At 56.2% G+C, this 22,031-nt stretch overlaps 3 protein-coding genes across 5 annotated transcripts; all 3 read left to right on the top strand.

Moving 5' to 3' along the window:
- The first annotated feature begins 407 nt into the window (after positions 1-407).
- On the top strand, positions 408-8,411 carry LOC106042950 (protein Wnt-11b-like). Its single transcript, XM_048076234.2, has 7 exons — positions 408-1,148; positions 1,350-1,585; positions 1,989-2,266; positions 2,738-3,030; positions 3,338-5,729; positions 6,278-6,504; positions 7,279-8,411. Exons 1-5 carry the CDS (start codon positions 1,078-1,080, stop codon positions 3,510-3,512), a joined length of 1,053 nt encoding a protein of 350 aa, XP_047932191.1. The 5' UTR covers positions 408-1,077; the 3' UTR covers positions 3,513-5,729; positions 6,278-6,504; positions 7,279-8,411.
- A 2,548-nt stretch (positions 8,412-10,959) lies between these two features.
- Positions 10,960-16,050, top strand: IGBP1 (immunoglobulin binding protein 1). Of its 3 annotated transcripts, none has more exons than XM_067005123.1 (6): positions 10,960-11,184; positions 11,260-11,565; positions 12,796-12,991; positions 14,008-14,093; positions 15,150-15,262; positions 15,376-15,568. In XM_067005123.1, exons 1-6 carry the CDS (start codon positions 10,997-10,999, stop codon positions 15,456-15,458), a joined length of 972 nt encoding a protein of 323 aa, XP_066861224.1. In that variant the 5' UTR covers positions 10,960-10,996; the 3' UTR covers positions 15,459-15,568. The 3 variants fall into 3 exon arrangements, with proteins under 3 accessions (XP_066861224.1, XP_066861223.1, XP_066861221.1); XM_067005122.1 differs by having other exon boundaries at positions 10,961-11,184; positions 15,522-16,050; XM_067005120.1 differs by having other exon boundaries at positions 10,963-11,184; positions 15,519-16,050.
- LOC106042952 (diacylglycerol O-acyltransferase 2-like) lies at positions 16,047-21,914 on the top strand. Its single transcript, XM_067005124.1, has 7 exons — positions 16,047-19,431; positions 19,497-19,604; positions 19,786-19,856; positions 20,023-20,227; positions 20,389-20,563; positions 20,638-20,840; positions 20,998-21,914. Exons 1-7 carry the CDS (start codon positions 19,161-19,163, stop codon positions 21,150-21,152), a joined length of 1,188 nt encoding a protein of 395 aa, XP_066861225.1. The 5' UTR covers positions 16,047-19,160; the 3' UTR covers positions 21,153-21,914.
- Positions 21,915-22,031: the final 117 nt, after the last annotated feature.

Below are 22,031 nucleotides of genomic sequence, written 5' to 3'. Positions count from 1 at the left end.
TCAGGAGCGTGGTTTCTCTGCAGCCGAGCAGTCGGTGTCCAGGGGCAGGATTTCCCCGCATGCAATTAGCTCCAGTGCTGGCACAGCGCTGGGCTCGGGGTCACTGGGGTCCCAGAGGCAGGAGAGCCCTTCGTGCCTCCCTTGCTCTCCATGGGGTGCCCACGCCCCGCGCAGCTTTCCCTCTGCCGTCCCCAGGGGCTGGGGCCGCTCCGGGCCCCTGAGACCAGCGTCCGTGCCCTTGACTGACACACACACATCTGGAGTCCTGCTTGCTATTGAGTCCTCCCTGTCATCGTGGGGCTGTGGGGACAGAGGGGGCAGGCAGCTGAGACTTTCACTCTCTCTGGGTCCAGGAAAATGGATTTTTTTTTTTTAAAGCTCTGAGCAAAGAAAATAAGGAGAAAAAAAAAAAAAATAAAAAAAAGAGAGAGAAATTAAGATCAGCCCTTGCCAACCCCTTTTGTCCCTTACTAATGTCGCCCCTTTCTGATTCTTGCCCGCCTACATCCCCTGCCAGCATCCCCTGCTTGCAAGGACAAGTTTTTATCTGCTGAGCAAAGAAACACCTATTTGCTTTGCAATCCAATGGCTCTCCTGGAGATGCCAAAGGTGATATCCACTCACCCCGGGAGAGCAGCGTGTGTGCGGTGCCGGGGCCTCCGCAGTGCCTCGCTGGGCTGAGAAGTGGTCTGTGGCCGGGGAGCGCTCAGGGGCGCACAGGGGGGACAGGGCAGAGCCCAGGCACCCTCTGCCACCACGTTGCATGGAGCTGCTCGGTGCTGCCGTGGCTTTTTCCCCAAGGAGATGCCACTTTGGGGACAACCGCACCGACAGCGGGGGTACCTGAACAGCGAGCCCCCGCTCCAGGCTGCGCTCACCGGGGTCCCCAGGCACCCAGGCTGGAGGACAGGGGCTGGGGCGGCCTCCCCGTCCTCCCCGAGGGCTGCGAGCTGTGAATGGCACCGAAACCGCCTTTGTTCCCCTCCCCGGGGGGCAGGACGGCAGCGCCCGCGGGTATAAAGGGGGCGGGCGGCCCTGGTCCCAGCTTGTCCTGGTCCTGCGGTCCTGTCCCCAGCCATGGGCCACCCCGCCGTGCCCACCGCCATCCTGCTCTGCCAGCTGGGGCTCGCCGCGGCCATCCAGTGGCTGTGAGTAACGGGGTGCAAGGGGGGGAGGAAGGGGAAGGAGGGACAGGGGGGCTCCCCCGCGGGTCCCCTGCAGCAGGACACCTCGGGTCTGCCCCCTGTCACCCGCTCCCCAGGTCCCCGTTTGCTCGTCCCCTGCGGTCCCCATCCCCTCACCCCCACCCCAGTGCCCACGGTCCCCTCTCCCCTCTCCTCTCCCAACAGGGGGCTGGCGGAGAGCGGCAGCAGGGTGGCCTGGGACGAAAGCCACCACTGCCGGCTGCTGGCTGGGCTGGTGCCCGACCAGGTCCAGATGTGCCGGAGGAACCTGGAGGTGATGCACAGCGTCGTCCAGGCTGCCGCCGAGACCGTGAGCGCCTGCCAGAGGACCTTCGCAGGCATGAGGTGGAACTGCTCCTCCATCCAGCGCGCCCCCAGCTTTGGTCCCGACCTGCTGAAAGGTAAAGGGGGCTTCCCCTCGGGTACTCACCTCCGCCTCCTGCCCCATGCAGCTTCCCAGGCCGTGCGTCGGGCAGTGCTTTAACGCACAGCACTGCAGGGCAGCCGATGGGCATCAGCTTTGCTCTAGGTGCACGCTTTGGAGAAAACTTGCTGCCATCGCTCCGGCGTTAATCCCGTGCTACTCAGACCAGCAGGAGATCGCAGAGTGACTTCCACTCAAACGAAAACAGTTGCTGGAGGCTCCAGACAAAGGGGGAAAACAGGCTGTATACTGAGAGCAGGATATAACAGCCACACAGGCTAAAAATACAGCCCGAAAAGGGCGTCAGGTCGTAGTTTTATCCCGTTGCAAGAAACAAGCCTCCTTCCGCTGCGAGACGTGAGACTCCCTTCTCTCCCCAGGGACCAGGGAGTCCGCCTTCGTCCACGCCCTGGCTGCGGCCGCCGTCGCCCACTCCATCGCCCAAGCCTGCGCCTCGGGGTCGCTGCCCCTCTGCTCCTGCGGCTCTGCCCCCTCCGAGGTGCCGGGCCCCGACTTCCGATGGGGCGGCTGCGGGGACAACCTGCGCTACGGCCTCCAGCTCGGCGCCGCCTTTGCTGACAGCCCCCCGAAATCCAGTGGGCCGGGAAGGCAGGCCCTCAGGGCCGCGAATCTGCATAACAACGCGGTGGGCAGGCAGGTGGGTATGGGCCTGGCCCCCCGCAGCCTGCCGCAGGGGTGCCTGAGGTGAGGGGGGGACCCCAGGCAGGCTGGGGGGGTGCCGTCCTTAGGGTGAGGAGGCAACTAAGTGGTTAAATTGGCGTGAGATGTGTTTGCAGAGACATTCCCCCTTGCTCCCCCCCCAAAAAAAAATGCTGCCAGCCCACCACAAGCTCCCGCAGACCCTTCCCAAGGGTTACATGATTATCACAAGGGAACAAAGCAGCACCCCTCGATCGCCCCTTTATATTCATTACAAGGAGGCACTCCGCTGTCCCAGCAGCAGCATTTTCTTCCACCTCTAAACAAGAGAGGGGAACTCTCTCGGGTGGCAGGAGGCAGCTGGGCTCTTTCGTCTCTTGAAGCTTCCCGTGGATGCTCGTGCAGATCAGTCGGCAGGGGTGGGCACCAGCAGCAGGCAATATGTTCATCTGTTTTCCAACCTCCGCAGGTGCTGAGTGACTCCTTGGATACCAAGTGCAAATGCCACGGTGTTTCAGGCTCCTGTTCGGTTAAGACCTGTTGGAAGGGGCTGCCAGGCCTGGGCGAAATCGCTTCTGAGCTCAAGTCCAAGTACCTGGCAGCCGTCAGGGTGACCCACCGGCTCATCGGGCCCAGGAAGCAGCTGGTACCCAAAGAAACAGACGTCAGGCTGCTGAAAGAGACGGATCTGGTTTATCTCATCAACTCCCCTGACTACTGCGTGCCCAACGTCCACCTGGGGTCTCAGGGGACGCAGGACAGGTAAGAAACTGCTGCAGATGTGCTCTATCAGCCTCCCAGGCGGAGAGCCTCCATCAGCCACGTGGAACCAGGAGTGCTCGGTGGCGGTCAGCGCGATCCCTCAGCAGCGTGGTCAAGGGGGTGTGAGGAAGGTTTCTGCAGCCCCGAGTGCTGCTTGCATCGGCTGTAGGAAGCCCTGCCACCCCCGTACCTCTACGGGCAGGCTCTGTGAGCAAACCTGCTCCAGCAGGGGCCGGGGCAGCACCCTGGGGGTGGGCAGCACGGTCCCGACCCCTCACCTCCGTCTCCTGCGCCCTCCTCTCGGCAGGCAGTGCAACAAGAGCTCCCTGGGCAGCGAGGGCTGCGACCTGATGTGCTGCGGCCGCGGCTACAACGCCTACACGGAGGAGGTGGTGGAGAGGTGTCACTGCAAGTACCACTGGTGCTGCTACGTGGTGTGCAAGAGGTGCCGGCGGCTGGTGGAGAGATACGTCTGCAAATAGCGCCCGAGGCGTCGCGGCACACGGGAGGGCTCCAGTGGGTGTCCCCCGGGGCACAGCTGGAGACTGGGAGCCAACCGCAAGGGATGCGCCGAGTTCGGCAAGGAGGGGACTGTGCTGGGAGCCTGGACTCCAGCATTGCCATGGAAGACCCCAAACTGAGCGATGATGGGAAGCCAAAACCCCGAGACCGACCTCTGCCCCATCTGCCCAGAGCGAGACAAAGGGCTGCCCTCCTGCGGCCGATCAGGAGCATCCAGCGCCCCGTCTCCAGCTGGGGACCGTCCATTTATCACTTTGCACACACAGGCCCTTTTCTCCAGGGGTGAATGGGGACCCCAGGCTGCCATTGTCTTTCTGCAGGAGGTTTTTGACAGTGGCCTGAAAGCCAGGAGTGATGGATGGGCAGGGGGTAGCGAGCTGCCCATCGGGAGGAGGCTGCAGAGGAGGAAAACTGCTTAGGGTGAGGGGGTCACGGGCAGCTCCTCTGGCAGCAGGCTTCTGCTGTGGGTTTACCCAACACCATTGAATGTTCCTCCTCGTGGGCAAATACTGCTCCGGTGCCCTCTGCAGCATCTGAAATGACACGGCTCGGACGCAGGCAGAACCAGGTATGGCTCCAGGAGCCAGAGCTCATCGCTCCCCTCCAGGACCTGCTGCTCTCGCAGTGCGGAGACTCCGTCTGTGCCTGACGACAGCACACACGTCGATGGGCAGCGGCTTCCCAGGTCGGGCAGCGTGGCAGAACTGCACCTACCAGCCATGCATTCACAGGGCATCTATGGCAGCTTCTGCCCTCTGGACTTGCATCGGAGGTGGAAGCCCGTTCAGCACGCAGTGTACTCACTGCTCCTCCTTCCTGCCCCTTCTTTCCCACCTCTAAGGGTTTCAGCCCACTCCTCCAACCCCTTTGATACCAGGCGAGCTGGCACTGGCCTGGAGAGAGGACAGGGCTCCAGGGCCCCAGCGACATAAGAATGAACCTTTCGTCTCCATACTTAATGTAAGTGGGATTCCGGTGTGTGCTTTTTAAATAAACGTATCATACCGTACCTCTCTGCGACAGACCTCTGTGTTTCCTAAGACGACCTCCCTCCACCTCCTTGGCATTCACAGAGAAAATGAGGCTGGAAGGAGATCCTAAAGCACCAAGCATAAAAGTTCTGGTAGCTGGAAACTGAGGCAGTTGAGGCTTATTTTCTGATCCAAGCGCATGTGGGGCGGACTAAACAAGTGTGCATCACAGATGGGGTCCTGATCTGCCTTTTACTTCCCTCTGTTCCCTCGACTGCTTTTAGTACAGGGGTTGGCCAAGTGCTCGCGTGGAATAAGAGTTTCCCGTTCATGCAGCCTTTGGAGAGAGGGGACGAGCCTAAATGCACACGTGCTGAGGAGAGCCTACAGCGTGAGGAGCACAGGTAAATGTGACTGAAGTCCCAGGACGGTTTCCTGCAGCTCCCACCGTGACCTAGAGCCTCGGCCAGCTTTGCGTGCGCCTTGTGTTATTTGTGGTTTGTATTGAATGGAGTTGGCTGTGCTCAGCCCCGAGTCCAGCTGTACGATTACTCATTTCCATATTCACTCAATCATTTTTAACAGCCTCTGCTGGGTCACAGAATCAATTCATAAGCTTTTATTGTAAACCATCCCCTCCATTTAATGTGCTCCAGGTTTCCGTATTAACAATGAGTAATAGCTGGGAGTCCAAGGTGGCTTGAGACGAGCCTGGGAGCTGGAAGCTGAAATGCTCAGGGGTGAAGCCTATGCTCACATAGCTAACTGAGTGAGTTAACTACCATTATCAGTCGTTAATGTGCCGTTGACTTGATCTGGCTGCTGACATGCAGCCTTCCCAGAGTGACAGTAAGGCCACAGCTGCGAGGCTTCCGCCGCAGCTGCGCGAGGCCAAGAAGCTATCTCCAGATTTTCTTTTAAAATGCAATTAGGAGTTAGTCACCAGCATTCCTCGGAAAAGGGATGCTCCAGCTGCAAAAGGGCTGCAGTTTCTGTGCCCAGAGCCAGGCCAGGTGATGCAGGTACTTAATTCGGAGGGTTGCTTAACCCAAAGGCACCTCACGGCCAGATCAGAGGGAGGTGAAGCTGGGAGGGGCTGCCAGCTCCCTGGAGCATTGCAAAACGAGCTAGGGAGAAGAAAACAGGCAAAGGACACTGCGGAGTGAGAGATCCAGCCAGGAGGGTGGGAAATGTGATTTGCATTTGGTAAGTACAAACACACAGCGCCTGGGGCGGAGGAGAGGAGCCACAATAGCGAGGAATGCCCCGGGGGAGATGTCGCGATCCCCTCCTAGAGAGGTCCTGCTTGAATTTCTGCTTGGGAAAAGGCAGGGTCAAGCGCCGAATATGCGGAGCCCTCTCCTCCTCCGGCTGCCTGCACGGTGACTGCAGGCCCAGGGGAGGGCTGGAGGGGTCAATGTGCAGCGGAGGCGCTGGGCTCCGCTGGTGTCCTGCGGGGAAGCGCTGCAGTTAGTCGAAGGGTGCAAAGGGTCAGGCTGGCAGGAGGGGCTGCGGTGGGGAGGTGACAGCTAAGTGACAATGTTCAGAGCGGGAAGCATTGCAATCTGGGCCCGCAGCTGGAATTACCAGCTTTGTGAGATCTGCTCGGCTGGAAGAGTCTCCCAGGGACTAAGAGCCAGAACAAGGCAATTAATATCCGGCAACGGGTCCAGAGGGAATAAACCACCCACTTGGCCCCACGGGCAGAGGGGATCCATCTGAGTGGATGTATTTGCTCCAACTCTGCCGGGCAGGAAAGCTAGCATAAAGGCTGTCGGGGGAACGCAGAGCCCCGACCCCTGGCACAGGCCAGCACAAGCACCCTCCAAGGAAAAAGATGGGAAAACCTGGACCCTGACATCGCCCTTGGGTGGCTTCCAGCACCGGTCAGAGCAACACTGCCAGAGAAATAAATCAGCGCTAGTGGGTCTTTCCTTAGCTGTCTGCAACTTCACTCCCCCAAAAAACATCTCAGGCTCTGGTAGGTACCTCTTCAGGACCTGAACAAATCTGGGCATGGTGACAGCACTGTCCGTGACACCGGGAGGATCTCCGTAACAATTATGGCTTTGCAGCCCTTCAGACACATCCTCGCATGTTTCTCTTGCCCCACTTTCACAATCAGTCCTCTCCAGACTGTGGTAGACTGCTGTCATTACCCTCTGCTTCATGAACCCTCGTCAGGCTCGCTGCTAATGTGACGGATCTACCTCTTTGACTTTCCTGTCATTAGCCATTTTTCCCTGGGTCTTGTGGCTTTTTGTTTATCTGTCGCTGGAAATGAGAATCCCAGAGCTGAATTCTCTCTGGTCGTGGCAGAAGTTTTTCACTTTCTGGTGCTGTGAGCTGACATGGGAGAGATGGCTCTGAAAGTGGCTTGTGCACAAAAGAAAACCATCCCTCTGCATGAAATGTGGTGAGAAGCAGGCAAAGGGCTTGCTCTGCAAAGCCTTCCCTTAGTTCCTGCTTGACTTTTAATTTGTGTTTGAAAGGAGTAACACTGGTGTGAACGTGATCCTTCCCTGCTGGCTAGATTGTGCAGACAATGAAGTCTGGAGAAAGGAGAGTGATCTTCATGGGCTCTTTTGACCTTGTTGCTAAAGCACTTTTTTTTAATTATTATTTATACTTGGAGATGCTGCATAACTTATGCCAGGAGGATAATCCAAGCCAAGGCGACAAGCTGTTGGTAAACAAGTAAAAGTTTGGGGGTAAGAATGACACCAGGACATGTTGGGATATTTCTTCCCTACAGCCCTTTGAGAGGAGGGTGCCTCAGGACCTCCATCGGCACCAGCACAGCGCTTTCCTTCTGCTCGTCACAGGGAGACCTGAGCCAGAACAAGGAGAAGACACATGGCGGGGCCACTGCCTCAGTGCTCAGCTGTTGATCAACATCTGTGCTGCTGTGAATATCTGGGGGATGTTACTTTGACCTTTGGGATGGTTGGTGCCTACACTATCGCACCACAAGACACAAGCATGAGTAAAGGCTTGTATCTAAGGAAACCCCCTTGTATCTCTGTTCTCCTTTATTTCTGGGGTGTTCAGCAGGATGTCCTGAGGATGACGAGTAATAATAGGGATTGCCCTTATGGGGATCTTCAGATGAGAGACAGGGACAAATGAACGTAAGTGAGTAACAGCCATGAGACCAGAGGGGGAACTAGGCTGCAGCGTGAGGGCTCTTGGGCATAGCTTGAAGGGCGCTTGTTGCAGTGGCTGTGCTGGATTCAGAGGAAAAGCAGACTTCTGTCCCTTCTGCTTGGCTGGGCAGGCTGGCATCCCTTCCAGCTCTGCCCCCTGCATTTCACCAAGTTGCTAAACCAGGGTAGAAATTCCCAGAGACAAAAGGCTTCCACAGAAAGCGGTACTCCAAAGTTAAAACTGTCCCTCGGTGCTTGCTGGTTTCTCTCCAGAAGAAAATTAATGTGGCAGAGAGCTCAGGAGCATGTTACCTGCTCCTGTTCCAGCACTGTCACTGGTGCAGAAGATTGCTAGCAAGTTCATGCACGTTCAGTGCAGAGGGTACGCTGGAGGCTGCTCGCTTCTGGTGGTGGACTTGTCAAATCGCCTTTATGCCGGTGCTGAGAAAGTGCCATGGCCTCATTGAACAGTAGCATTTTTTCTTTGTGCACCCCTGGGGAAACTGCCTCCAAAGGCAGTCAGAAAGTGAGCTACAGCAGGGTGGGAGCTGCAGAACAGCCTCCTCTCCGAAGCAGGAGCACACCTAGGCCCGGGAGCCACCCCGGGGCTCCATGCTACAACACGTGTGGGTGCCTGCAGTTCATTATGCTGGGGCTGAAGAGCAGGCAGACGACAGGTAGTTTGGTCACTAGCCCTTACTGACTTCATGCCTCTGTGGTATAAGTCAAACCTGTTCTTGATCAGTTGGGACAGCAGGTAAAAACAGGGCTAATGAACTGCTAGCAAGGAGATTCAGGAACTTCCATCCAGCTGACAGGTTCACCTACTTGGCTCTTGCAAGCAAAGCCTTCTCCATCTCGAAGGAAACAGAGCCTCGCATAGATTTCCTGCTCTCTCAGTCCAGCGTGTCTGCTGAGCGCTGATAACGTGTGGCTCCAGGCCTGTCCTGTGCTGCCCCCGATAATCTGGGTCAAAACTGACACCACCACCACCACCACCCCGCCTCCAGTTTTAAGAGAAGGGGAAGTGGGCTGAGGTCCCATGCTGCATCATCAGCCTATTCACAGTTACTTGGAGAGCAAGCCAATAGCTCCCTGTGAACCCATCTGGCTTGCTCTGAGAGGTGAAGGCCTCAAAGAAGAATGCCCAAAGGAGATGTTTGTTCAAGATTAAACAGAGATACCCTATAAGCAAGGTAATCCCATAACTGCTGAGACTATCTGGGTAACACAAAGGCTAAGGCACTGAAGGAATTCACTCCAACAGTGTCTTTTGCTCTGATCCTCAAAAATGCTGTTGAAATTTAGAATCTTAAAAGTTCGGGAGGGGAGGTGGGGGAATGATTTTATAGATTTACTATTTATTTTAACTAATGTATGTGAAGGGAGAGATGCTACACTGACTGGAGTGTTGCCTTTCTGATAAAAGTGAACTGGCTGTAGTTGCAGGGGATGTCATAGCATCTTCTGCTGGTGAAGGAAAAATGGCTGTAGAATTCTGGCCCCATTCTACTTCCAATTATTATATTAATTAATTTTTCCACTGCTGGATGCAGCGTGGTTCTTCACTTCCTGCCTAGTGTGCAGGAATACCACAGAATGATGTGTTAAACTGTTGACATATCTCATGCTACCGGTGCCTGCGTTTTCGGTCTGAGCAAAACGGTCACATGGAGGGAGGATGACAGGAGAGCAAAACCATCAGGGTGTACTTGGGACACAGCATAAAGGAACCTAAACCCAGAACTCTTCTATCTTTTACGATTAACTTTTTATCAAGCTATCTCGTGTACACATGAAGGAAACAAACAGACTAAGTCATAAACTGACTCATCTGTGGAAGTTGAGTGCTTCCAGCCTGCCCTGAATTATTATCACACCATATACATTTTTCACATCTAGGTCAATAACTTGTATTGTGTTTCTGCACGTCAGCTTGTAAAAGCACAGCTTTAACCATTACCTGTCCGATGCCTGTTTTAATTTCAGAGATACTATCAAAGGGGACTCAGGAGGTGACCAAAAAAGAAATGGTAAAGGGTCCTTATTTTACCTTTGTTATAAAAAGAACACATAGGGATGAAAGGGTGGGCACTGCACTTAAAGAATAAAATGTAGGACTTTGCTGCTGAGCATCCATGCTGTGCACTGTGTGTTGCCTGGATGGTCTGCCAAGTTCTGATTCCATGCTATAGAGAGATAGTTGCGTGCAGTACAAGCCCCTGGTGAATTCCAGCCCCGACGTCCTAAGGTGCTGTTGAGGCTCTCCCAAGAGCAGGAGAGGACCACGCGTGACCTACCCCCCCAGACAGAGCACCTGCCCTAGCACCAGGGGCAGCACGTGCTGCCTTCCTGACCTGCACGTTTGCCTGGGAGAGGCTTTTTGTGATAGCAGAGATTTGGGGACCCCAAGGAGCGACCCCAGGCAGCAGCGCTGCCTGATGCGGTGGGGTGTCATGGCTAGCAATGGCTTGGCTCCCTCTGGTGCAGCCGCACGGGCAAAACACACCCGGCTGTGCCCAAGGAAGGGAGCTGAGCACCCTGCAGAAGTAGCAGCATGGGGTCCTGGGGCAGGGTGGCTCATTAGCACGATCTTTGGCTGGGCTTGGCAGGACACTACTGATTACACCGGTAGTTTGTGTTTCTGGAGCCAACACATTTAATTCCAGCTTGGCTCCTGACGCAGTGTGCTGCATTCTGTTGTGTAGACAAACTCCAGCCTTCTGCTGCATTTTTAATTCGGTAAGATTAATGGATGGAAACTCACACCATTAAACAAACAACAACCAAACCAGCAAAACAATAATCTGCGGAGGTGCGGATATTGGAGGAAAAGTCAAAGAAGGGGCAATGAGAGGGGCTTGGGGTAACCCAGGTCCTCATGGTCCAGGGTGAGGAATTTGTGTGAGTCGTTATTTAATGCTATTTATTAAATAGACCAGGGCCTTTGCTGCTACGTGTGGGGTGCACTTAAATTGGAGGCTAGCAGGTGAAGGGGTCTGGCTATGTGCACTGTCGGTTTCACTTTGACTCTCTGGTTCGTTCGCTGATTTAATGCTCTCCTTTGGACAATTCTTTGGGCTCGCTGCTCTGCCAGGAGCCCAGTTTTGGATGACCGTGTTTAGCACAGAAGGAAGCCCCATTTCCGAGGGGCAGCACCACGCCGCCCCTCAGCTCACCGCCGCAGCGCCGCCTCGCCCCGCCCGGCCCCAGCCGCCCCTACCAAGATGGCGGCCGCAGCGCCCCCACGAAGATGGCGGCGGGGGGCGGGCGCGGGCGGCGGGCGGAAGCGGCGGGGCGGGGGCGGCGGCTCCGTCCCGGCCCAGCATGGCGGAGGGGCCCGGCGGCGAGGCGCGGCTGCCGGAGCTGCTGGCGACGGGCTGGCGGCTCTGGGAGGAGGTGGAGGCCGGCACCGAGCCCTCCTCGGGGGCGCCGGCCGTGCAGGATAAGGTGCGGCAGGGGCTGGGCGCGCTGCGGCAGGCGGCCGCCATGGTGGCGGAGCTGGATCTCTTCAGGTGAGGCGGCGGGGACGGGGCTGGGGCTGAGGCTCGGGCTGAGGCTGGGGCTGATGCCGGTTCTGTGCCTTGCAGCGAGAACGAGGAGCTGGAGGAGGTGGCCTCGGCCGACCTGAAGTACCTGGCGGTGCCCGCCCTGCTGGGCGCCCTGACCCTGCGGCAGGTGGACGCGAGCCGGCGGCGGGAGCACCTGGAGGCCGCCCGGGCCCACTTCTGCCGCTTCCTGCAGCTCTGCCGGGCCTACGGGCTCAGCGCCGCCCCGCCGCCCGCCGCCGCCGCCGCCCCGGGGGACGAGGAGGCCGGCAGCCCCCCGCCCCGCGGCCCCGCCGCCCAGCGCAGCCTGCTGGCCATGGCCGCCGGCCGGCAGGCCAAGATCGAGAGGTGAGCGGGGGGAAGGAGGCCGGGGGAGAGCCGCGGCAGCCCGGGGCTGGGCGCAGCGGGGCGTTAAACGGCCCTTCGGGGATCCGCACCGCGCCTCGCAGCGGGTTTGGGTGGTTCGGGGGTCGCAGAGATGCGTTTGTGGCTGTAGTGCCCAGGCCTCAGAGAAGAATCGCACAAAAGCTCGTCGTGGTGAGGTCTCTGATAACAAACCGTGTAAAGCCGCCCAGGCTGGAAGCTTCCTACAAACGTGCTTTTCATATCTTTAATACCGGGGCTGTCGATGCCTCTTCGTCATGTTTTAGGTGAGGATTTTGACAGTCAAACTGTTGCTGACTGTGGTGGCACAGACGGGCCCAAGATGGCCTTGAGAGCAGTTTTTAAATCGCATGAATACCAAAACGCAGTTTCTGTTCTAAAAGGAACCTAAGAGGGATGGATATGGGGTAGCAGAATATGTTGTGGGTCGGTGCAGCACAGCCTGTCCGGCACGGGCTGCTCGCTGGCAGCCTGGCACTGCGCTCGTGCCCAGCATGAGGCAGGTCTGGGGGTGCTCGCCTCGCGCTGTGAGCCCTGCCACCAGCAGGTTCCTACTTGACCTGATTGCAGAGCGAGGCATTGCAATTACGTCGGCTTCCAGTGAAAAGCAGAGACTGCAAGATCAACGTTTTCTGACAGCCTGCATCCTCACGCGGGCTCCAGAGCTCTCGTCTCAGCTGCCCTTGTCAGTGGCTGACTGCAGAGTTTACCCTGCTGCAAACAGACCAGAAGGGAGTGGTTTGCTTTGCCTCTCAGCAGCACAGGGCTGGGCAGGCAGATGCTCACATGCTTAAGATGTATTTTTCAGGGTTCTCTATGCAGTTGTTGTGGATGAGTCTATTTTATAGAACAATGCTTACATGCTGTGTCCTTTGTCTTGGATTTTCTCTGTGTCAGCAATCCTCAGCTGGGATTGCTGGCCTCTTAGCACAAATAAAATAATTGGGAGGGGCCCTGTCTTTAAATTGTCTTCCTAAAACTTCTTAACAATAGGAGCTTCTTAAATTAGAACAGTAAATTATCAGAACTTACTTTTCTGTATGCAACGTTCATTTGAAACATGTGAAATTATGCTAAAGCTCTTACACAGACGGTATTGAAGTTCAAGAAAATGCTGATTTTAGAAAGCACTGTATCTGGGCCATGCTAGAGAAAGTTTACCTAAATTATGTCCTTTAATTCTCTTTGAGCCAGGTATAAGCAGAAGAAGGAACTGGAGAACAGGCTGGCCTCTGTGAGAACCTTTGTGGACAGTGGGCAGGCAGATGAGGATCAGATACGGGAATTCTACCTACTGCAAATCCAGAAATGGGTCAACATCAGCTTTGAGGAAATCGAGAGCATTGACCAAGAAATGGTAATCCTGAGGAGCAGAGACGCAGCGAAACAGGTATGAGATCTCTTTGTCTGCAGGTCCTGTGAACTCTGCATGGTTACACCTGATGATAGACACTACTGGGGGTAAATGAACCTCAGAGGAATTCATTAGCAGAGTTTCCTAAGTTTTGTTGTGTGAATTCTAGGTTAACATCTCTACCTCATGCCCAATATAAATGGATAGGGCTTGGTTTAGTTCTGAACAGCCAGTGGTCTGATTTTTGCGTTAGTGCCTGTCTGGTGCTATCGCATGTCCTAGACAGTCACAGTGTGTAAAATGCTCGAGCACCGAATATCAGAGCTGAACTGATCTGTGTGCAGAGGCTTTTCTCCACTTTGCTGGGTTGTGCCAGACCCTTAACTCTAAAGAACCAAATACTTTTGTCATTTAAGACAAGACCCTGGTGATTTTTTTTCTTTCAAGCCTATGTTTCTAGCCTACAGAACATCCTGATGTTACAGAAAAAAACATGCCCATTCGGTTTGAGGAAAGCACATCTTGTGTGGAACAGCGTTTCTGGGCTTTATGCTTCTCACCTAGAACATCTGTCTAGAATTAAAAAATTAATAATAACATGCCTAAGTGTACCATAGTCCAGCTTTGCTGGCACAGCTGGTTTGTGCAATTCATTATTGGCATTGCAGAGCTCTGCTCTTCTGTAGTGCCCTGGGTGATATCTTCATGAATGATGAGCTCTACTTGCTTCAGAGTGTACTGTGTTTGAGCCATGGAAAAAATAAGCTGTATTTCACGCTTTGATCTGAGCTGATCTGGTTTAGCTCTGTCAGCTTTCTGCTTTGATCAGAACGGGTGTAACAAAGGCACAAAGAGAAGTGATTTGTGGAAGCTCACAGATGGAGTTCATGATTTAAACTGGATTAAGGGCTGAATTGTCCGTCTTGGGACGTTGCTCTGACAGCAGAGGCATCTCTTTTCTACAAGACCCTTAGTAACTTGTTTGGGGTGGGAAGCAAAGAAGGGTACTCTTATCTACATGATTATTTTGTGACTCTTGTTTGCAATTTCAGTCTTCAGCACCACCTCACGGTACTTCCCGGCAAGTCAGGGCTCCACTGAAACCTTTCATTCTTACCCGGGATGCTGTTCAGTCTAAGTATGTTTGTTTTTGATTACTTTAACACGGTGTGATGCAGTGCTCTGTTCTCATGTCACACCTAAGATACTCTTTCAAATGCAGAAACACAGTCATTATCGGCAGGCAGCATGTCGCATCGAGATTGCATGTGTTGTACGTCTGGGCAGGGGATGGGGAAACTTCTAACACGTTTCTTCCACTTTCTGTAATTTCTTCTGTTACCGGCATGCTTCAGTATCTGAGCTAATGCTGTTTGTTGTGTTGGGATGGCAGAAGAGGAGACCATATTAAAGTATTACCGCGTTAGTTTATAGGCAGTGTGCTTGCTGTTTAGTAGGCTGTGGCGAGGCAAGGCTTTTCTGCCCCTCTAACCTCGCTGTGATATAACAGGATTGTTCTCTGCTCTTAAAATAAAGAGCATGACATGGAAAAGTACATGTAGTTGCTTAATCTCATGCAAACTCCGGAGGATTTTGGTGGATTGAAATTAGTGATCTTTGGGGCTGAGAAGATGTGGTACCTGCTGGCTACCAGTCGCAATAGCCTGTTACTTAAAATTTCTAACTATAGGGCTTTCCCTAGGGTAACAAGATCTCAGCATTTCATGGTGCTGTGAGATTCTTGCAGGTGATACAGCAGCTAAAGCACAAAATAGGATAGAAAACAGATTTCTTGTGATTTTGACATTATCTGCCTTGAGGTTTGCAGATACCTATCTAGCTAAGCTGTGCCTAATTCGGTTCTCAGTGTCCTCATTGGCAAGCTGTGCCAGCGGACAGCATTCTTCTAGGGATTGGACAAGTATTCCGAGATCTTTGGAACAAAGCAGTCCTTGCCTCTCTAAAGCAGCAGAATTAACTCCTGCAATGCTATCTTGGCTATGTTACTGACCAGTCTGCTGCTGAAGGCCCACACTGTGGAAATACCCTCCCTGGGCAAACTCTTCTTGGTAACGTGCCTCATGTGATCAATACAAATCGGAGTACGGGGTAGTTCTGTGCATTGTTAGTGGTGTTTCTGCTCATTCGTACAGGACGTAAAGTGCCTTCCTCGACCCTCTCTCTCTTCCTGTAGAGTGTTTGGTGCTGGATATCCTAGCCTCCCCACTATGACCGTAAATGACTGGTATGATCAGCGCAGAAGGGAAGAAGCAATGCGTGGTCAGAGTGCACCTCAGAAGCCATCAGGTAAGGAGGGGTAGAGCAAAATGGAAAAGAGAGAATTCCTGAACCCTCTTGAGGGGAATGGTGAATGGGGGATGTGTTCAGGGTGTAAAATACCCTCTGGCTTTCTCCACTAGGCGTTCAGGATAAATGGATGGCTTGGCTGCGCCTGGCATTTCCTGCTGTGTTTAGGCTGACTCCTGGAGGGATTCTGTGCTGAGACCCTGACTAGTCATTTTCCGTTGTCTTACTGTCCCTCGCTCTTGTTCTTGACCTTCAGCAGATATAAGTGATGAAGAGCTGCAGAAGCAGCAGCAGGAGAAAAAGGAGGAGGAGGATGATGAGGAAGCTCTTCAAAAAGCTCGGGACTGGGATGACTGGAAAGACACACACCCGAGAGGCTACGGCAATCGGCAGAACATGGGCTGATGCTCTCGCAGCAGAGGGAGCAGGGCCTGGAAATCCTGTAAGAATTGCCTATGTCTTGGAGATATAGGAGTAAATGCACTGTACATATGCAGAGGTATCCTTGACTTCTCTGGGAGTCACTGGAGTCAGAGGAGTAAACATGACAATTTGCTTTGGTTTACATGAAATGTCAGACTGAGAGTGCGCTCGTCATGTACAGTGGCACCGCAGAGCTCCTGTCAGCGGGGCGCTGTCTGAGGGGCCAGACTGCCTCTGCTCTCCCAGTCAGAGGAAGTCCTTGAAAGAAAAGTACATGAATTTGGAAACTTCTCTTCGTATTGTTGGTGGATGTATTTATTTTTTCCTCTATATTTTAGACAAAATAAAATCTCTTGTGCTGCCTAGTTCTTGCTGTCAAAATCCCTTGTCTTTTGTCCTGGGCCCTTTCAGAGAAAATGTGCGAGGCTGGTTGCCAGCAGCTGAGGGAGTTGGGGGTGGCAAATGTCAGATGGCCACTTGTTTTGGCCAGGGCTACTGGTGGCCTTTCCGCAGCCTCATCATTCCGTTCCTCCCCAGGCTGGCAGAATGCAGTGTTTGGGAGCTTTGTGTTAGGTAGAGCAGATAGTTTGAGGGCAACGTGTTAAAATGCTGATACTATACATGGTACAGATACGTTAATATAAATGTTTGTCCCTTTGCTTAGAGTCGTGGGGTCTGCACAGCTGTAGCCTGTGTGCGTATGTACATGTACAGCGTAGTGGGTGTGCTTGGGACCCTCTGGTGGAGTGCTGCAGGGACCAACGCTGGAAAAGCAGCACCGTATTCAGAAGAGTGGTGCACTGGTGGTCAGTGTGCTCTGAAATCTGCTTATAGAGTAACCCTGAAGGGGTGAAAACTCTGTCTGCATTCCTCCAAAGCAAGCTTAAATAGGAGCTGGTGCTGATCCTCGACTGACAGAAGAGAGGGCATGACTGCTGTGCTGTACCTGCGCCGATCCAGAGTGGGGCACTGGTATTGCCAGGTAAGCAACGAAGGAACTGCTGCTGGGAGCTCTGCACTTGCCAGGTGTAGGACAGCAGCTGCTGTTGAGATTGTTCTAACCTTGTTAAAAATGCAAAGAACGTTACAAATGTCAGGATATAAAACAGCACCATTGCTTCTAGTGACAGCGAAATGCAGAGCAGCCCATAAGGCATTACTGGCTTCAGTCTGGCCCAGGCGGAGGCTTCATCAGCAGGCTGCTCCCTTACCTTTGGGGACAATGAGGTTTGGAAAGCATTCAGCTTTTTTTTCCCCTTCATGTTAGCATGATTCAGGCACACTTGAGCAGCCAACTGGACTGAAGAGAGCTTAAGATATATTATACATAGCCAACTCGGTTACTCTTGACTAGCCTATGCAGAGATGCTGAATGTAGCCTTCAACGGATGCAGTTGCCCCCTTTTTTTTCCAGATATTGTTTCTCTGATTTACTAGAAAAGATTATGTGGGTGTGTGTTTTTGTTTTCCTCGTGGGTTCTGTACCTTTCTTCCAAAACTTTTTTTTTATTATTTTTTTGCTTTAACAACATATGCAATCTTTTACATCAATTTACCCCTTTCCTACATTTGCTGTTAGCCTGCTCTTCCCAGCAAGTTCTTCTGTGGAGGCAGGTCCGAAGACGTAGCTCTGCTGGATGGGATCCTGTCTTTTCTCACTGTCCCTTCGCTGTTGGCCTGGAGCCCCATCTCGGGGCCGCTTCTGCTGCTTTTGTTTCTTTTTTCCTCACGCCTTTTGAAGTGGATCTCTCCTATGTGGTTTGGTTTAGTTACACCCAATCCCTCTAGTCTCACATGCCTGTTTTCCGACCAGAGCCATGGCCCACCATGAAGACTATTCTGGTGATCTGCTGGAGAAGGTTGGGTCCCCGGGCACCTCCCCAGCCTTCCAGGGCTGGCGTACGCCGACGTGGGTGGGAGAGGAGGGGACGGCGCTGGCTCTGGCCGCTGGCCGGCTCGCCAAGCTGCGTCCCACCCCACGGAGCATCGGGGTGACGTTTTGAGGCGTCTCTCGAGGGCGTCATACCGTCGGAGCGTGACAGCGGTTTGTGAAATACCCGCGGCACGGACGCTACCATTCCCTGGGGGACGGTGGCTGCCGGCACCGCCAAGAAGTGCCGCTGATTGTGCCCTTCCAAGCTCCCATTTACAGGAGCTCCTCAGTGCTCTGCGTGGCTTCTCCTCCTCCCAAGGAGCCCCAGGATTTGTCCTGGCCCCGCCAGCCGGCTCTGCTCCGCTCCCCTCCGTGCGTGCAGCCTCCCTCGGCTCGGCCGGGGCGGTTACTGAGGCTGGACCAGCGATCAATCGCCGCTGGGATTTCCAAACTCGCCTTTTAACCTGCTGAGCTGGGCTCCGGAGCAGAGCTCCCCGCCACCATGAAAACAATCATTGCAGCCTGTTCCCAAAATCTGAGCGGTAAGAAATACCCGAAGCGTGTTTAATGGTTCCTGACGCTCCGGTGCTGTATCGGCTCCGGCAATTAGTGCTTGCTGTCACTATTGTCTATTTGCTTTAGACTGCTCAGGGGAAAGGGAGGTGTTTGGAGCAATTTGGGGTTAGTGGCACCAGAGGAAAACATAAAGTTGCTCAACAGGAGTGGGATTTCTTAAGTTAATGCCGACCACGCGTTAGGAAACATTCCTCCTGCAAGATGCTGCAAATTCTCCTCCGGGTCCCCACGCCGCCCAGAGCCACGGAGACCAAATTCCTCGGAGGAGGCTCTGGGGATATCCAGGGACTGGCACAGTTGCTGGGCTTTGCCCATCGCTCGGTTGATGTTTTTCTGTTGTGTGGTCTTGGAGATCCGTGGAGTGCTTGGGGTGGGGGGAGGTGGCATGAAAATGTCTAAAAATGCAGCTTTTGGGTACGCATAGGTGGGCGAGGCAGAGCTGTGTCTGCTGTAAAAATCACTGGGCTTGGGAAAGACGAAAGCCGTGGGGCTGGGGGGTTTCTGGGAACGTAGTGGAGCAGGGGGTGTTCAGAGTGGGGCCAGCGCTTGGGGGAGAGGGAAGACCATCCTTCCCCACCGAGGGTGGCTCTGGCCTTCTGTTCATCCCAGTTGCCCCATTGATGGTTTGGTTTGAGCTGGGACGAGCTGAGCCTCGGCTGCCAGCCCCACCTGGGGGCTGGCGGCCACCCTGGATGGGGACAGCTCCGTCCCCCCTCTCCTGCCCCGCGCATCTCTCCCGCTGCTGATTTTGGGTTGTTTTCCCAAGCCCCGCTGCACGCCATTGAGGCGGTCTCCGGACCTTTGCCCGTCAGGACAGGCACCTCGGGCCCGTTTCGGGGAGGAGGGATGGGGCCGTGCGTTGGAGTTTGGATCCTGGCGCCCCGCCGGGGCGGTTAATGGTTCACCAGGGCCAGCCGGAGGGAGCGGGGCCGTGCCGGCCCTGCAGGGACAAGGCTTGGTGCTGGGGACGGCCACCCCTCCCCTGCCTCACCCCTTGCCACTGTCCTTGGCACTGCTGGGGGGCGGATGCTGGCCCGGGGCTGGGCATCCCCCAGCCCATCCTCCCCGCTCCCCAGCTGGACCGGGGCCATCCCCAGCTCGGTGGCTCTGTGCTGGGAGCGGGGCGGGGGGGACACGGGGACACTGCTGAGCCCGCCCGTCCCCGCAGGCAGCCGCGCCAGCCTCCCGGCCGCCCTGCGCACCCTGCTCGCCGTGCCCTGGCCCTCGCAGCGGGACGTGCGCGCCTGGCTCCAGCTCCTCGCCGTGCTCCAGTGGGTGCTCAGCTTCCTGCTGCTGGGTGAGTGGGGTGGCGGGGGGCGGCGGGGGCGGCCGCGCACCGGCTCACCCGTCCCCGTCCCGCAGGCACCGTCAGCCTGCTGCTGCTCGTCTACCTGGTCTTCACCAAATTCTGGCCCATCTCCGCGCTCTACCTGGCCTGGGTCATCTTTGACTGGGACACGCCGGAGAAAGGTACGGCGTGGCAGGTGTGCGGGGAGGTGGGGCACCCCCCGTTTCTCAGCACAACCAACAGGTCACGTCCTCCTCCTGCCAAAAAATGGCAGAAAGAGGGGTGCAGCGGGTCCACGTGAATTATTTAGCAGTCAGCCTGTCGTGACGGGCTTTACTCACCCCGTCCCTGTGTGGTTCGCAGGTGGCAGGAGGCTGCCGTGCTTGCGGAGATGGCCCGTGTGGAGGCACTTTCGGGACTATTTCCCCGTGAAGGTAGGGAGGGGGGTGCCAGGTGGGGATGCTCACACCCAAAAGGAGGCACCCGGCTGCCCGTGCTGGGCCAGGCTCTTTATTCCGTGTGTCCCCTGCTCGCAGCACACGGTGCTGCCGTGGGGAACGATGCCGGTGCCCCCTGCCCGAGCCCGTTTTGTCCCCGCAGCTGGTGAAGACGCACGACCTGTCCCCCAGCCACAACTACATCATCGGCTCCCACCCCCACGGCATCCTCTGCGTCGGCGCCTTCTGCAACTTCATCACGGGCTCCACCGGCTTCGCGGAGATGTTCCCGGGCATCCGGCCCTTCCTCACCACCCTGGCTGGAAATTTCCGCCTGCCCCTCTTCAGGGAGTACCTGATGAGCGGGGGTGAGCGGGGGCAATGCCCGTGGGCAGGGGGTCTCCGTGCCCGCGCCTCGCTCCCCCAAGGTCTCTCCCGCAGCAGGGGGACCCTTTGCACTGTGGGGTCCCTCGCACGGCCGCCGTCCCCGCGGCGTTGTGCTCACACAGTGCTGCTGTTCCCGCTGCAGGCCTGTGCCCCGTGACGCGCCGTGCCATCGGGTACCTGCTCTCCAAGAACGGCACCGGCAACGCCGTGGCCATCGTCATCGGCGGCGCGGCCGAGTCACTCTCCTGCCGCCCCGGCATCACCACGCTCATCCTGAAGAACCGCAAGGGCTTCGTCCGCATGGCCCTGCAGCACGGGTGAGCACGGGCAACACCGGCGGGGACGGGGGGTCCCGGTGCCCCCCTCACCGCCTGCCATCTCCCCTCCGCAGGGCCTACCTCGTCCCCTCCTTCTCCTTCGGGGAGAACGACCTGTTCCGCCAGGTGGTCTTTGAGGAGGGCAGCTGGATGAGGAGCATCCAGCAGCGCTTCCAGAAGATGATGGGCTTTGCTCCCTGCGTCTTCTACGGCAGGGGCCTCACCTCCGTGCGGTCCCGGGGCTTCCTGCCCTACGCCAGGCCCATCACCACCGTGGGTGAGCACCTCCAGCGGGTTTGCTGGGACCCGAGGGCGTGGGGAGGAGGAGGAGGATGCCCCGGGTGATGTTGGAAGGCAAAGCCCGGCTCGTGGCCCCGATGAGCTGAGCGCTGCCCCGCGCCCTCCCATCTGACGGGGTTCCCCCTTCCCGGCAGTGGGGGAGCCGGTGACGGTGCCCAAGATCGAGGACCCGAGCCACGAGACGGTGGACATGTACCACGAGATGTACGTCCGCTCCCTGCTCAAGCTCTTCAACGAGAACAAGACCAAGTACGGGCTGTCGGAGGCGGACGAGCTGCGCATCGTGTGAGCGCGGCGGGCGCCGGCGGGTGGGGGTCTCAGCCCGCCCGGCGCGGGGGACACGCGGGGACGTGGGGCTGGTGCGTGGCCCGGCGGCTCCCCCTCCTCCTCTTCCTCCCGTGGCACCCGAAGGCTGGCGAGGACCCGTGGGGGTGCCAGCCAGCAGTGGGCACGGTCCCCCCCAAGCTGACCGGGAGGCCGTGAGCAGAGGGAGGGGACGGGGTGTCGTGAGGAAGAGGAAGGAGGTCACAGGGGTGGCATCCCCGTGGTGGGCAGGACCAGGCTGGGGAGATGTCCCCCTGTGGAGTGGGGGAACACCCAGGCTTGGGCACCGGTGACAGTGACCTCGGCACGGCTGGGTGCGTTCCCTAATACAAATTTCCACCCCCCTCCCTGCGTCCTGCTGGTGCTGGGGGTGCCGGATCGGTCAGGGCACAGCACTGGGATATGTGGGCATTAAGGATGGGGCTTTGTGGTACTGGAGGTGCCAAGGTCACAGATGGGGGGGGACACCCTGACGATGCTCTGGGCTCCCCTTCCCATGCTTGGGGAGGACCGGGGGGGCCGTGGGAGGGCAGGGACAGCCCCATCTCTCCCTGTCCCATCCCAGGCTGCTGTGGGAGTCACCAGCGCTGATAACCACCTCCAGCCTGCTCCTCTTTACGCAGGCACCTGGTTAAACAAAGGCTCTGGGTAAACATTTGGAAAGCAAACACCCATAAAGGCAGATTCCCCAGCAGTCCTTCACCACCTGTCCCTTGTCACGGCCGTGCCACCACTCCAGCACCCTGGCCCCGTGCCTGCCCCGGTGCCAGCACGCAGAGGGGCCGTGTCGCTGTCCCCTCGCCGCAGCCATCCCATCCCTCTTCCTTCTGCTACGGGGAGGACC

Source organism: Anser cygnoides, chromosome 13 (genome assembly GCF_040182565.1).
Source record: "Anser cygnoides isolate HZ-2024a breed goose chromosome 13, Taihu_goose_T2T_genome, whole genome shotgun sequence".
NCBI lineage: Eukaryota > Metazoa > Chordata > Aves > Anseriformes > Anatidae > Anser > Anser cygnoides.
The sequence above is the reverse complement of the archived record's forward strand: the minus strand, read 5'-3'. Positions and strand labels throughout refer to the sequence as shown.

Bases quoted from the DNA above. Each gene is read 5' to 3' on its own strand.
- LOC106042950 (XM_048076234.2), top strand. From the start codon at position 1,078: ATGGGCCACCCCGCCGTGCCCACCGCCATCCTGCTCTGCCAGCTGGGG. The intron at 2,267-2,737 runs GTGGGTATGGGC...CAACCTCCGCAG, and splicing joins ACAACGCGGTGGGCAGGCAG to GTGCTGAGTGACTCCTTGGA. The intron at 3,031-3,337 runs GTAAGAAACTGC...TCCTCTCGGCAG, and splicing joins TCTCAGGGGACGCAGGACAG to GCAGTGCAACAAGAGCTCCC.
- IGBP1 (XM_067005120.1), top strand. From the start codon at position 10,997: ATGGCGGAGGGGCCCGGCGGCGAGGCGCGGCTGCCGGAGCTGCTGGCG. The intron at 11,185-11,259 runs GTGAGGCGGCGG...TGTGCCTTGCAG, and splicing joins GCGGAGCTGGATCTCTTCAG to CGAGAACGAGGAGCTGGAGG. The intron at 12,992-14,007 runs GTATGAGATCTC...TTGCAATTTCAG, and splicing joins GCAGAGACGCAGCGAAACAG to TCTTCAGCACCACCTCACGG.
- LOC106042952 (XM_067005124.1), top strand. From the start codon at position 19,161: ATGCTGGCCCGGGGCTGGGCATCCCCCAGCCCATCCTCCCCGCTCCCC. The intron at 19,857-20,022 runs GTAGGGAGGGGG...TTGTCCCCGCAG, and splicing joins GGGACTATTTCCCCGTGAAG to CTGGTGAAGACGCACGACCT. The intron at 20,564-20,637 runs GTGAGCACGGGC...TCCCCTCCGCAG, and splicing joins CGCATGGCCCTGCAGCACGG to GGCCTACCTCGTCCCCTCCT.